The sequence below is a fragment of the Amphiura filiformis genome, unplaced genomic scaffold (assembly GCF_039555335.1).
Source record: "Amphiura filiformis unplaced genomic scaffold, Afil_fr2py scaffold_49, whole genome shotgun sequence".
Taxonomy (NCBI): Eukaryota; Metazoa; Echinodermata; class Ophiuroidea; order Amphilepidida; family Amphiuridae; genus Amphiura; species Amphiura filiformis.
In genome coordinates this window covers 340342-355525 of record NW_027305513.1, presented here as the reverse complement: position 1 = coordinate 355525, position 15184 = coordinate 340342, and the positions used below count along the sequence as shown (strand labels likewise).

Below are 15184 nucleotides of genomic sequence, written 5' to 3'. Positions count from 1 at the left end.
GAGATTGGGTGAAAATTTCAAAACAATATCTAAGGTCAGTCCTGTATTTCTTTCATAATTTTACCTTCTGATTCTACGACTGGATGATTGGGCTATTCCAGTTGAAATCCATACACCCCCTGTGGAAGACATAACCTTAATATCCCACACAGGGGGTGTGAATTTCAAATGGGGTTACCTAAATGGGCGACTACATTTGAAATTCACATGGCTTCCATAGGGGTTGTATGGATTTCAGCTTGAATAGCCCATTCATAATTATATACACTAACTTAACCGTACAAATATCCGATGTTAACTGTGCTGCTCAAAATGTTTTTCTAATGCAGATGTACAATAGATAACATAAATCTGCATTGATTCAAATTGATCTACAATAAAAAGTGTCATATGTACACCAGAAAAGAAGTGCAAAACATGTTTCTTCATCCATCTAAATCTCTTAACTTTTCACAAATCAAGTCAGATCGATAACCCCAACGACAGGAGACTATAAGCCAAAAATTGTGTGCGTACTCTACAGTGGAATATTTTAATGGAATTAATTTTTGGTGATATCAAATGTTCTAGACATTTTATTGGTTTTTTTCTTTATTCATGGTATCAAGCAGCTCCATATTACAGCCTATGGGTAAAAATATTTTTGTGGGGTTTACATACGCAGTTTTGGAATTAACTGCGAAAATAAAAGCCTCACGAAAATTTACCACTATAGAGTATATTCGAAGCATACTCCCAGAGATAGTGACCTATTTTTCTAATGGTATGATAAGGTACAATCAGTAAAGATGATGTGATAAAAATTCAATGGACAGGTACTTTGTGTTATTATTAGCTTCTCATTTGAGACACCTGCAATGCAGTATAAAGTGAGAGGATATAATGCTGTAATGCACAATGATTAGGAGTACACTAACTTCAAAATGTAGTAAATCACCAGTCCACAATTTTACAGGTCATCCCCCCTCTTAGACAGGTCAAAATTTGAGAATTTGTGCTTTATTAAAAGGTTGGAGGCATTTCGTGTTAAAAGTGGTTAAACAAGCTTTTTAAGATAATTCGAGGGTTCTGAATACTGAAAATGCTGTTTAACGGTTCAGTTTTGGAGTCTTAGCCTCAAAATTCAAAAAACAAAATGGCCGCCATTTTCAACATATTTTTGATAATAACTTTAATTTTAAACAACATAGGAGGTTAAAAATGGTGGCAATATCCATGTTTATGATACAGAGGAACCCAAATTGATTGTTACTGAAGTTTTAACTGGTATGGCTTTGCTGCCATGTTGAATTCCAAAATGGCCGCCATTTTCATCAAGTTTCTGCATTTTCTGCTATAACTTGGATAGTAGGCAACGTAGAAGTTTATAAATGACGGCAGTACCCATGTTTTTAATACTAAGGATTCCAAATTATCTGTTACCTACTATCTGTTGTAACTAGTTAGGGTTGCCACCATCTAGAATTCCAAGATGGCCGCCATTCATTAGGTAATTTCTGGGGTGTGTTTCAGAAAAACAAAATTGTCATCGTTTTCATAAGGGTAGGTTACTTTCTCTGGCTAAATGCACTTTTAATTTCTTTAGAACAAAAACAGTGATATTGAATTAGTTTTCCAAGTGCATTTTAAAAGGTTAAAGATTTCAAAATGGCCGCTTTTTAGCTACTAGGCCTATACTTTACACCGCACAACTCATAAAACTGGTAACATTGGCACTTGATTTTACTTACGGCTAATTGTTCCGTTAGGATCTTGCAACTATTTGATTCTTTCTATTTGACCTTTCACTTCGTAGTACAGTGATTCCAAACTCTGATTAATGGCTTTAGCCTCTTCTGTTGTTGGCTGTTAAATGTGCTTAGCCTTTTTGCAACTGCAATTGCCATTTATACATGCATGAAACTATCCCGCGACATGCTTTGGGAATTGGAGGTAGTGTCATCAGTTGTGGAGCCAGGTTCTATCTATGTAGGTCCATCCCATGTCAGTTACTTTGGGGAGAATTGGAGAAATGCTGACTGCTTGTTTCCAAATACAAGCCTGGTAGTGTGCATACTTTGTATGAAGCCTTACTGCATCAGATGTTGGTGGTAGATTCTCCTGTGGACAACCCTTGAAAATAGTATCACCCGTGCCTTATCGCATCTGTCCACATCATCTGGCAATATATGGACATGGTGAGCATTCTCGTACTTTCATCAGAGCACACCGTGATGGTGTCTGGGATCTCCACTTGTATGCCTCCAGTAGGATGCTAACTTTCTTTTTTAGGTATGATCATACCACTATGCCAAATGGGGTACCACTTATATGGCAGAAATGAGCTACCTTCCACCATGTCCACCAAAAGTCCTCCTTGAATTTCAGGCAGGAAATTTCGTTGTAAAGGAGTCCGGGCGGAAATTCAACCAAGTATCCCCTGATTATAGCCAAGAATGGTTGAATGGTACTGGGAAGAGGAGCGGTGGGATCACAAGAAGTATCACTGCATTAGGCAAATGGGTACTCTCTTATATAACATGAGAACTTGCATATCAAGTAAATTAGGCAAGTGCTGATGATGGAACACTCCCAATTGGAAAGTTAGTATGTGTACAACGAGATTACACCATCCAGCGTGACAACCTCGATGAGGAGAAGTCGTCTCAGCTTTCGGATGATTCAATGTTTTCAGCAAGGAGGTACCATCTCCTGTACTGTAGAATATTGCAACCAAAGATTTGGCCAGTGCTAGTGGCATAGATTTCTTTTTGACGACATGGAGGGGGGGGGGTCGTAAAATTTCTTGAAGTATAGTGAATCCAGCACCTTTTGGCAACAGAATAAGATGATGGTACAAATGCACGCAAAATTTGCACTTTTTACAGTTTTTGGCTAAAATGGCCAAATATCATGTTAATTTGGCTGGAAACACACATATACAGGCGTCAACATTGGGAGGGGGATGATTGTATGGACCACCCCCCTGGCAAAATATTGGGGGAATTTATCCCCCTATCCCCCCATGGATGATTTAGGGTCATCCCAGGTCAATCGATGAGGAAGTTGCTTGATGACCTGATCCCAACCATGTGACAGATTCACTCTAAAGCCCCCGCTCCTGTTGAGGGACGGTTGTTCGGCTTGTACCCACACTTCTTTGACTCCCTGCTCAAACCAACATAGTTCACGGTCCAAAATGACAACCTTGTCAATGTCAAAGCTGTGACCGCTGCCCTCAAGATGTTTGTAGACTGCTGAATCGTTGCCACTTGAACTAGCGCGTCTAAGTTGGGATATTTGCGACTCTGCAGGGATTGGTCGGTTTTACCAATGTAAAGTGCTTGGCACTCCTGATCTTCAGCGCACTTGAAACCATAAACAACACCACTAATACGGCCCTTAAGGCAGATATAAACATTCTACAGCGATTTGTGACAGCACAGATATTGGAAGACAATATCTGTGGTGACAGCCTCTAAGGCAGGACGTACAACTTTGACCAGATTCTGCAGCATGAACTTATGCCTGTTCAAATTTCACTTGCTGCCATGAATGGGAGTCTGCATATAAGCAGTGGCGGCTGAGTTTCAGAGGATTGAGGTAACCTTTGACAGATACCAGCATGATTCCATCAAGACTGGAACCAGAACAAAACGAACCGGGCTATCGACCAGTATGCCGGGTAATAGAAAACCACAACGTTCTCTACCGAATAACTGGACTAACTTTCTCTCACTTGGAGAGAATAAAGCAAATCTTGCCGCTCCTATATCTCAACAGCTCATGACAAATGCTGTATCAATTGCACCCACAACACTTGGCTGGCTGATTTGCACATATAACAGAGTGCAGAAACAGAAGAGACTTTCAAGTCTCTTCTGTTTCTGCACTCTTGCCTTAAAAGGCATCAATTAAAGTTAGGAATCACTGAACTACAAAGTGAAAGGTCAAACAGAAAGAATCAAATAGTTACAAGATCCTAACGGGAACAATTAGCCGTAAGTAACATTAAGTGCCAATGTTGACAGTTTCATGAGTTGTACGGTGTAGCGTATAATAGGTAATTTGGAAATCTTTAACCTTTTTAAATGCACTATTAAATTAAAATTAAAAGTGCATTTAGCCACAGAACGTAATGTACCCTTTTTGGAATAGATTCATCAGGATTGTATAAAGTCATAAAGTTCGTTAATTATGTAGTTTTCTACTCACAAATTTCTACTCACGGTTAGACAGTTTCGTCACCCAGGTCGGTTGACTTCTTCAGTAATGCGATGATCCACCTACACTCCGCTTGAGATTTCTCATTCCTCGGTGCACAGTTCTTCTTAACAGTGGATCATACATGTGATTTAGAGAGTAGATGCCCTCGTCACGGTTGATGGTCTGGGTGCCCCTGATGAAACGGGAAAACGGGAAACATCGGCGAAACGGGATGGAAATTCCAAACAAGACTTAATGAGCATAGGAAAGACGTAGAAAAAGTCAAGGACATCAAATACACTAGGTCAAAAGACAAGAATCTGTTTGAACAGCATAAATCGGCCATTATGGACCACGTAGCTCAAGAGAATCATGTCATCAATTGGGAGGGGGCAAGCATAATTGACAAGGACACTAACAAACAAACCAGATGGATATGCGAAGCACTTTGGATTAGAAAGAGGGGCACCCAGACCATCAACCGTGACGAGGGCATCTACTCTCTAAATCACATGTATGATCCACTGTTAAGAAGAACTGTGCACCCGAGGAATGAGAAATTTCGCGGGAGTGTAGGTGGATCATCGCATTACTGAAGAAGTCAACAGACCTGGTTGTCGAAACTGTCTAACCGTGAGTAGAAAATTGGATTTGTCTACATAATTAACGAACTTTATGTAATGTACCCTTTATATGAAAACGATGACAATTTTGTTTTTTGAAATACACCCAGAAATTGCCAAATGAATGGCAGCCATCTTGGAATTCTAAATGGTGGCAACCCTAACTAGTTATAGCAGGTAGTAGGTAGCAGATAATTTGTAATCCATGGTATCCAAATGATGGGTACTGCCATCATTTTTTAAACTTCTATGTTGCCTACTATCCAAGTTATAACATGAAATGCAGAAACTTGATGAAAATGGCGGCCATCTTGGCATTCTAGATGGTGGCAACCGTGACTAGTTACAACAGATAGTAGGTAACAGATAATTTGGAATCCTTGGTATTAAAAACATGGGTACTGCCATCATTTTTAAACTTCTATGCTGCCTACTATCCAAATTATAGCAGGAAATGCATAAACTTGATGAAAATGGCGGCCATTTTGGAATTCAACATGGCGGCAAAACCATACCACTTGAAACTTCAGTAACAATCAATTTGGGTTCCTCTGTATCATAAACATGAATATTGCCACCATTTTTAACCTCCTATGCTGTTTAAAATTCAAGTTATTATCAAAAATATGTTGAAAATGGCGGCCATTTTTTTTTTGAATTTTGAGGGTTAAGACTCCAAAACTGAACTGGTTAAACAGCATTTCAACAACTCTTCCTATACCTTTGTACAGGAGCCAACCGTTGTTAATCCGTGATGAACCAACACTTTTACTGTAGCGTAAACGCGAGCGAGACAACGCGAGAGCGCGTAAAATTCGTCATGCCTGGAACCTTTGTGCGTATGCCAGCTGAATTCAGTATTTATCAGGAAGCGGCTAAACATTGCCGGTTTATTCTGTAGTTTTATTGCTGATATCAAAAGAGAAATCATCGAAGTTTTTGTAAGGCTGAGTGGCAATGATGAACTGACATTCCTCGTAAAATAATCGTGAATTATACGATTTTAGCTTCTGTTCGTTGTTGAAAGGATTCAATCATGTTTCACCGTTGTTCATCACCGATTAACAACTCGCGTCAGCAGCGTCTGCGTGGTTTACTTTTCGGGCAGCTAAAGCTGCCCTCGCCAAGTAAACCACTCAGACGACAGCGACGCATCGTTGTTAATCGGTGATGAACAACGGTGAAACATGATTGAATCCCTAATTTCAAATTCAGCACCCTCGAATTATCTTAAAAAGCTTGTTTAACCACTTTTAACACGAAATGCCTCCAGTAAGCACAAATTCTCAAATTTTGACTTGTCTATCTCTCACTCATTATTTGAGTGTTAACATTTTATAGTTTATAGTTGTAGTTGTAGTTTATAGTTGTAGTTATAATTGTAGTTGTAGTTATAGTTGGAATTATAGTTGAGTTTATAGTTGTAGTTGGAATTATAGTTGAGTTTATAGTTGAAGTTGTAATTACAGTTGAGTTTATAGTTGTAATTGGAATTATTGAGTTTATAGTTGGCTAGATCGAGTTATATAACTAAAGACATTCTCTGTACCATTGTTGAAATTATGCCATAGCTTCCCATAATGCATTGTTGAAACTATATGCTATACCTATACTCTGTAGCGGAATGTCTTCCCATAATGCATTGCTGTAGATTGTATTGGAATGCTTTCCCATAATGCATTGTTGAAATTATGCCATAGCTTCCCATAATGCATTTTTAAAACCATGTTATTGTCATGTTACATGCATCAGCTGTACCATATTCACATACAAAGTATTGATGAAATGCCATAGCTTCCCATAATGCATTGTTGATACTATGCTATACCTGTAGTCAAATGCCTTCCATAATGCATTCTGTACCCTGTTCTGGAATGCTTTCCCATAATGCATTGCTGAAACTATATATGCTATACCTATACTCATAATACATTGCTGTAGATTGTATTTGAATGCTTTCCCATAATGCATTGTTGGAACTCTTGCGAATAATGCATTGTTGGAACTCTTGCCCATAATACATTTTTAAAACCATGTTGTTGTCATGTTAAATACATGTACACTATGTATTCTTCCCAGAATGCATCAGCTGTACCTTATATTCCCATACAAAGTATTGATGAAATTATGCCATAGCTTCCCATAATGCATTGTTGATACTATGCTATACCTGTAGTCAAATGCCTTCCATATTGCATTTCGTACCCTGTTTATACGCGGTCTTTTGAAGGTGAAAATAAATAGGGTTCTATGTACAGGCCTGTCAGTGGTTTTACTTTTGGCTCCATCACCCAAACACCCCTCATTTTGGACTGTGCACTAATTATGAGCTGTGGGGATTTGGCACTTTAAAAGAGGGGGCAGTACCCCGGGCAGTACAGAGATGTGTGCAAAGTGTCATGCTTGCTATGCTCGCAAATAAACTATTTAGGGACCGTTCACAAACACTTGTAAGGGGGGGGGGGCTGATGCAAAAAAAGGGGCACCATTATGTATCATTGGCCCCTGGGCACCACAACCCCTGAACTACACCACTGAACACTAATTAAACTAATAGAGTGCAATTTGCGCTAATTATGTTATGCTAAATGGTACTAAATGGCACAATTGTTTTTAAGTACCGCATTGTTACACCCACCTAACTATCATGACTATTTTTAGTATAGGCATGCTAGGTGATCAGATCTATACCAAGTCACAGATCCTGGAATTTATTTCCAGGGTCTGTTTTCACAACTACTAATCATGCTAATAATCTCCCACAGTGAAAACATTTATGGCCATAAAACTAATTCCCTTTTGTTGTGCCCTCAAGTAATTTACCCAGGTCTTCCAGAAAAAAAGAGTATCTGATGTTGGAGTATAGTCTAAGAAGATTTGAATCTATAGACTACTATAAAGTAACTATAAACTCAACTATAACTCTAGACTCAACTATGACTCTCTAATTATAACTCTCAATCCAGCTACAATTCTAACTGCAACTATAAATGCAACTATAATCCAACTACAATTATAAATGATTATAAAAATGTGATTATAACTATAACTACAACTATAACTACAATGTCAATGATAAAAATACATTTACTCTCATTATTTATCACCCCCTTTATCTCCCTCCCACCCTTATCTAAACCCTCTCCCCTTGTATCACTCACTCTTGATCTCCCCCTTTATATCCCTCCCATAGATCTCTACCCCTCTCTCATAATATACCCTGTATCCTCTACCCCCCCCCCCCCACCATCTTCTCTCTTCTCTCTCCTCTGTCTGTCTGTCTGTCTCTCTCCCTCCTCCATCTCTCTCTCTTTATCTCTCTCATTATTTATCTTTCTGAAATATATCACATTTACAAAGTCAATAATATGTTCCTGGTACTATTGAACTTTGTGCCATTTTATTTGTTTTATCGATAACATAATAATCTACATGTCATGCACTTATAGCAAGCTTAAATCATAATTCTTCAATATTGCAGTAAACCAGACATCCATGTATCCGGTAAATTAAAAAAAAAGACATTAATACAATATCCAGTGCTTGATTTGGTGTTTCCGACTGCAACTTATTACCATCTACTGCAGGGTGATATTACTATCCATCAGCATTTTATGTTCCAAGTTTAACACTACCTTGAATAAGGACAGCGACAGCAATATTTAGACAAAACAGGCAAGTACAAGTGATGGTGAAAACAAATGATATCGGTCAGTTAAATTTAGTCATAAATAATCTTGCCTAAATGCGGGATTCAGGCAGTCAGTGGTTTTGATAATTTGTGGATTTTGAACATACTGCATTCAGGTATCTGTGCAGTAGTTGTAGTCCTTGCCCCTATAATACACATATCTTACTTGTCCCCAATGCGCTATAATTTTTGAGAAAAATGCGAAAATGGGCACAAAATTGGGCAGGGGTGTAGTACCCCCTTAACGGTGAGAAGCGAAATAAAGAAGGAAGTGAGACTCGCATGTCAACATGTCAAGTTTCATTTTGTCTGTGTGTTATTCATTTAAATGAGGTACAATATCTGTGAGATGAGGATGGTTTAACACAGACAATGTAACCTATGAATGGGGATGGTGTAGACCATATAATAGATTGCTATAGTGATCTCCTACTTGTTGCTTGAAGGTCAGTCACCTGACTTACAGTTTCCTCATGGTGTTTTCCAAATAAAAATTTTCTTTGTTTTACCTCATTTGTTTGGCTCAAGATTAAAAGTGGACGTGATCTGTGAAAACTAATGTTTAAATAAGAATCTATTCTTTATACAAATCACATATTATTGCTTTAAGTAGCCATGTTAATACGGCGACTGCACAATAGTTCTGCAAGTGTAAACGCAAGCATTAGTAGTGATTATGCATTTCGTAAATGGGCAAAATTTTACCCTCCCACCAGGGCTCATAATTATTGCACAGCCCCTAATTATGTGTACCCCAGCCCAGTTAGTGATTTCTCTAAATGGTCTGCCAAAAATTGCTTTCCCCCATCTTTGGCCATGCCAAAAAATCCTTTTCCCCCCTAAAAAAAAAAAAAAAACCTTTGCCCCCTCTTTTGACATGCCAAAAATCTTTGCCCCCCCCCCCCTCATGTACACATGCAAGATTTTGGGGAATTATCATAATTCATATAATGCGAGCACAGTCAGCAGGAAATTTTACATATTTGAATGTGTTCCTAACATTTTCTTTCACCTTTTTATGATGTAATATAGCAATGGTGTCCACAACATAATGTGCCAAAAATAGCTTGCCACCCCCTTGATCATCCAAAAATTGCTTGTCCCCCACTTTTGACTGCATGGCCAAAATAGACCCCCTTTTTGGCCTGCCAAAAAATCTTTGACACCCCTGTAATTCATCACCCTGGGGTACACATAATTATTGCACATCGCTTAAATACAGTGCCTATTATACAGCTCATCAATTCATGAACTGAGTTCAGTTGTCATATCAGCCTTTAAGTGTGTGTGTGTGGGGGGGGGGGCAATTAAATTTCCGTCCCCATTTGTCAATTTTTTGTTCTAGTAAATGACACTTTACTCTTTGCCGTCCCCATTTTATCCCTGATATTTAATTTCTGTGGGGTGGGGGGAAATTTCCCCAGCTCCCCCTGGCCGCTATGCCACTGCTGGCCTGGTACGTACTTTCTATACATATATGGTACTCGGGTACTCTCTATTTAGATTACATAACGTTATGGTAAACAGGGCCTATATCCCGATTGAGCTTGTTGGCAATGTGACCTCTTTGGAAACCTGCACAACTTCACCCGAACATGACCCCAAGAAACCAGTAGAAGAGACTGTGACATAATAATATATTCTTAGCACACTTGCCAAACCCATGCTAACAAGCCGGATATAATAATAATTTACCAATGTTGTATGTCAGTAGGCCTATACATTTACAATATCCCAGGACAATATCGCTCTCAAGTCTCAATAGCTCTCAATGTTCTTACTCAGTTAACCTTTGTTGAGTATTTTCAAACAAATACTTGGATAATTTAATTTCAATGCACATAAACCTTGTTCTGTTTTTAAAACAAAGTTTCACTCTAAATAATGTAATTTTTTGATGTGTAAATGTGCACAAACAACATCAAATCTACATGCTGACATATATATCAGTCTCTTTTACCAGTGCTGCACAGACACCTGAGAGCATCTGCCTTTATATGTAAAAACAAGTCATATGCCATTGCGGTGACTTCCTACTTATGTTGATATATTTTTACAACAAAATCAACTGCTGGTGCTTTAACTGGTGAGTACATTGATAATAAAAGCTACCCTATCTATTAAAATGAGCTTAAAATATTACTTTTACTTTTAATTATTTATACTTTTGCAGTGGCATGTTGACATATTGAAAACACAGCAATGAGCAATGTATTTCATACTGACACTGCTTGTGTTTCCGTGTTAAATTTAAAGACACTATCAGGACACTATCAGCAGTGGCGGTGCCAGGATTTTTTTTCGGGGATTAGGGGGGCAAAGTGAATTTCAGGGGTGCAAAACCAACAATTTTTGCAAAATTACCGCAAAAAGTGGAAATTTTCGTAATTTTGGGTTTTTTCTGGGGGGGAAACGGGGGGGGGGGGGCAAGAGTTCTGACTGGGGGCATTTGCCCCTCATGCTCCCCTGTGGTGCCGCCACTGACTATCAGGGGCTGTGCAATAATTATGCAAGACCCTGGTGTGGTGCATTCTATAAAAAAAAAGGTTTGCCAAAAATCGCTTGCCACCGCCTACTTTCAACATGCCAAAAAATCTTTGCCCTCTGTCAAAATGCCAAAAAATCTTTGCCCCCCCCCCTTACACATGCCAGATTTTGGGTACCCCCAATTTGAAATCTGAAATTGTCTAAACATGCGGTGCCAATGTTTATGTACATGTCAGGAAACATTGTATGTTTCTACGCCTTTTTAGGGAGTAATATTCCGAGGGGGGGTTCCTCCCATTGTGGCCTGTACACCATCCACGATAATCAACTTTTGAAAAGCACCCTAAACAAGGATTTAACCCTTGGCTAAAACGATACCCTAAACGCCTGTTTTCACGCCCTAAACTGGGATTTTATTTCTTGCATCAAATTTCATACCCTAAATTTCATTTCCGCGTATTTGCCATTGCAATTTTGCTACCCTTTTTTCTGATTTTTCATGTTTTTGACACCCTAAACACGATCACGCCAGATCGTGCCTACCTACCTGAAAAACTACCCTTTTACGCGTTTTTATTATCGCGGATGGTGTACAAGCCACAATGGGAGTGACGCCCCCGGGGTAATATTGAAACTGAGTCCAAATATCTGTGCCAAAAATTGCTTCCCCCTAAAAAAAAAAAAAAAAATCTTTACTCCCCCTTTTGGCTTGCCAAAAAATCTTTGCCCTCCCTTCCCCTTTTGCCTGCCAAAAAATCTTTACCCCTACTTATAATTCACCACCCCCTGCACATAATTTTTGCACCACCCTCAGCAATTTGCTAAATCAGAAAAGATCAAAAATCAGTATGATTTTAAAATAAGCACCCCAGAAAATGACTGACTTAAGCACCCTGGGTGCTAATTTGTTAGAATACAGTACTGCAATATTAACTTTCTTAATTTTAATGAAGTTACTTCAGTGCATTATTGACACATGTGTTGAATTTTACTATATAGGATCGATACAGTGCAGAATGTCATACACAAAAATCAAGAAGCGACACCTCACATTTCAAAAGACATTATATCAAGGAGCTTTTAGCACAGTGTACAAGGCATCATGGTGGGAGACATGCATGAAATGGACAGATGTTGCAGCTAAAAAAGTAGATAAATTAGACACCAAAGAAATAGAAATAATGTCATCTCTTAACCATACCAACATTGTGAATCTTTTAGGAGTGGTTGATGAAAGCCCAGAATACTATCTCATATTAGAGTTGTGTAGTTATCGTACGCTACGAGAAGGTTTGGATAAGCTAATAAAATGTGACAATGCACAGAGCCGAAAAGAACTGATGGAGCAAGCTGTCAAGCCATTACAGTATCTGAAGCAAAAGAGGATTGTACACCATGAAATTACATCACAAAATTATGTCTTCAGTTCTTACGATTTTGGGATATTAAAATTGACCAAATTCAAACGTGCAGAGAAGATTGAAATCACCAGTGAAGACAAGCTGGAATCATATCCCTGGACAGCGCCAGAATCCTTGCACGAGGTTGAGCCTTTCCCAACATCCGACATCTTCTCATTGGGTGTTGTATTGTGGGAGATACTCACTTTACAAAACCCCTTTCAAGTCTCAGAATGTGCTCAGATACCTGCTGCTGATGAGCCTGACGTCAAAGAAGCTCATCACCTACCAATTCCTGACGACTGCCCAGAACAACTGGCAGGCATGATGAAACAATGCTGGCATAAAGACTGGAAGAAGCGGCCATGTATTGAACATGTGGTGGCTGTGGTAAGTTTATCGGATTGTCATTTAATAAAGAAACCACTCCTGCATTGAGCGAATTAACACTTAATCTAAACACCAATAGAATCCACAAAATACCATGATGATAACCACAGGCACATGCATGAATTCCACAGGATGCCATGATGCAATCACCCTAAGTGCTATGCTCAGGGAATTGCTGGCCGGGCCAGCGCAACCCCTGTGGCTACCGGCCGGTGATGATGTGCTTGGCATGCGAGGGGTCTAAGGTTCGAATCCCGGGGGACTAAGCATCTTCTCTCCTTTTCGTTAGTTCTTTTAACTTCCGATAGCAAAAAGCAGTATCCGGTGTTAAAGGGTTAGAGGTCATGTGATCACACTGAGTATACCTAGTACCCTCTACGGCACCATAGTTATGGAGAGAAAAAACACTTATCGCACTCCTGCTTTAAACCTGTGATCATGACTGTGCTTGTGGGACATCAACTACCTATAACTTGAATCTGGTCCATTTTAAGTAAATCCAAACTTGCTAAATGCAAATATTTACTTCTCCTGTCATTTATATGTACACTTGCTTTTTTTTGTAACAGATCACACGAGAGGAATTTACCATGCCGATGTACCAAAAATCCACATTGAAATGCATCGAAATGTAAGTTTCCAGAGGACAAGATTATCAAAAGAGTTCTCAGGATGGAAATAAAAAAATCTTTTTTTTATTCTACAAAACCTACATCTGGTGTGATTGAGCTGTTCATTCCAATATTTCAGCATACATGTACCGTTTTAAAGTTACTATTCCATACTGTAAGATAGCAAAATTATTCTTTTATATATGTACTTGTGTAGAGATTTCTCATTCATTCAGATATTTCGTCGGAATACATAGTGATGGATGTCAAACCCAGGGTGCATTACATAGTTGATCGCAAATTTATTAAACTAAAATTACGCAGTTTGTAATTAAGGTGGCCCCCACAACAACGATTGGAAAATATAAAGAATACTACCACACACTGAAAACAAAAACTCGTATTATGTAAGCTGAACTATCTTTTGTTTAGTAGGACCACTAGTTTCCCCTGGTAAACTAGTTTTTAATGTCGGACTAAACGCCCATCTATGTATGCTTGGCTAGTACAGCATGCAGTGAGGGAAATTGTTAGTACGGACATGCCGAACTATGCCAAATTATGGTACTTTACTAATAAGTGAAAATTAGTTGCACCGCAAAAGTTGGTCCAACTAACTTTTCTGGCTTACTGAATTGGTAGAACGAATCATGGTTGTGGGCCGTACCAAGGGTTGTACTAAAGTTGAATTTACCGCCCTTTTGATCACATGACATGACTCTTATGACAAATTAAGCTAGTAGAGCTAGTCTCTACTAGCTTATAGACTACATTTCACACATGCAGCTGTAGACATAGCACATCTAGCGTTTTGAGATGGATATTTTAGCCCTGATTCTATCCCGTTAGAAATGGTCGAAGAAATGGATAGGTATGTTTTATTGACATTTTTCCCAAGCTTGTTTTTGAATAACTTACAAACCGTTAGAATTTGAAATGAGATTGTAAATCGGAACACAAATGTCATGATCATGGACCGTGGGTTTGTGCATGCATGGTTGAGGCTGCCATGGTTGCCGAATTCGTGGAAACCTTCATCATGCCGTGTGTAGTAGAAAACAGGGCTCAAAAAACAGAGCCAAATCTGTTTTTCAAATTCTAACCATGCTAAAACGGTTTGTAAGTTATTAAAAAATACAAGGTTGGGAAAAAAGGTCAATAAAACGTAAGTTTCCATATCTTCGACCACTTCTACCGGGCTAGAATTGGGCTAGTTCCACAGACTAGTTCAGTCAGCTAAACTAGTCGAACATTAGTACAGAATGCCCTATTAAAAAAAATAGTCGTACTTGACATCATTTTTGATAGTAGAGCCCATTAGTAGAACACCCCAATATATTAGTAGAGTCCCTAGTAAGCTCTAGTAGGTCTCAGTTGAACTAATTTATTATATTAGTAGGTCAAGGTTGAACTAGTATTTTGATAGTTAAGTCCCTAGTGTATCCTGACCTACTAACATATAGTTTAGTCCAGTCCAGCCGTATTAGTTACAGGTTAGTCGTACTTGACATTGTTTTAACTAACTTTTCCTTAGTTAGTCACCCCAAGTTTCGTTTTCAGTGCAAGACCAAGTTTGAAGTTGATCGGTGATTGCGTTTAAGCTGGAGAGTGGATTAATGGAAATATAGGCAAAATATGCATATGAACTCATTAATATTCATCAATGTGCAAATAAAATGACACAAAACTATTCAGCACATCAAGCCAGTCACCATATCCTATCACCATACCAAGTTTGATATAAAATTGGACGGATTGAGTGTGATCCCTGAATTTATCGGTCGAGCTAGAGTTTTC

General features: G+C 38.8%; 2 protein-coding genes across 3 annotated transcripts in view; one reads left to right on the top strand and one right to left on the bottom strand.

The window, feature by feature from the left end:
- LOC140144323 (xylosyltransferase 1-like) overlaps positions 1-15184 on the bottom strand; it is a 221606-nt gene that overhangs the window by 30337 nt on the left and 176085 nt on the right. The window lies entirely within an intron of this gene.
- On the top strand, positions 10538-13455 carry LOC140144326 (mitogen-activated protein kinase kinase kinase 20-like). Its single transcript, XM_072166150.1, has 3 exons — positions 10538-10585; positions 11986-12776; positions 13346-13455. The coding sequence occupies exons 2-3, from the start codon at positions 12003-12005 to the stop codon at positions 13409-13411; spliced, it is 840 nt and encodes a 279-aa protein (XP_072022251.1). The 5' UTR covers positions 10538-10585; positions 11986-12002; the 3' UTR covers positions 13412-13455.

Bases quoted from the DNA above. Each gene is read 5' to 3' on its own strand.
- LOC140144326 (XM_072166150.1), top strand. From the start codon at position 12,003: ATGTCATACACAAAAATCAAGAAGCGACACCTCACATTTCAAAAGACA. The intron at 12,777-13,345 runs GTAAGTTTATCG...TTTTTGTAACAG, and splicing joins TTGAACATGTGGTGGCTGTG to ATCACACGAGAGGAATTTAC.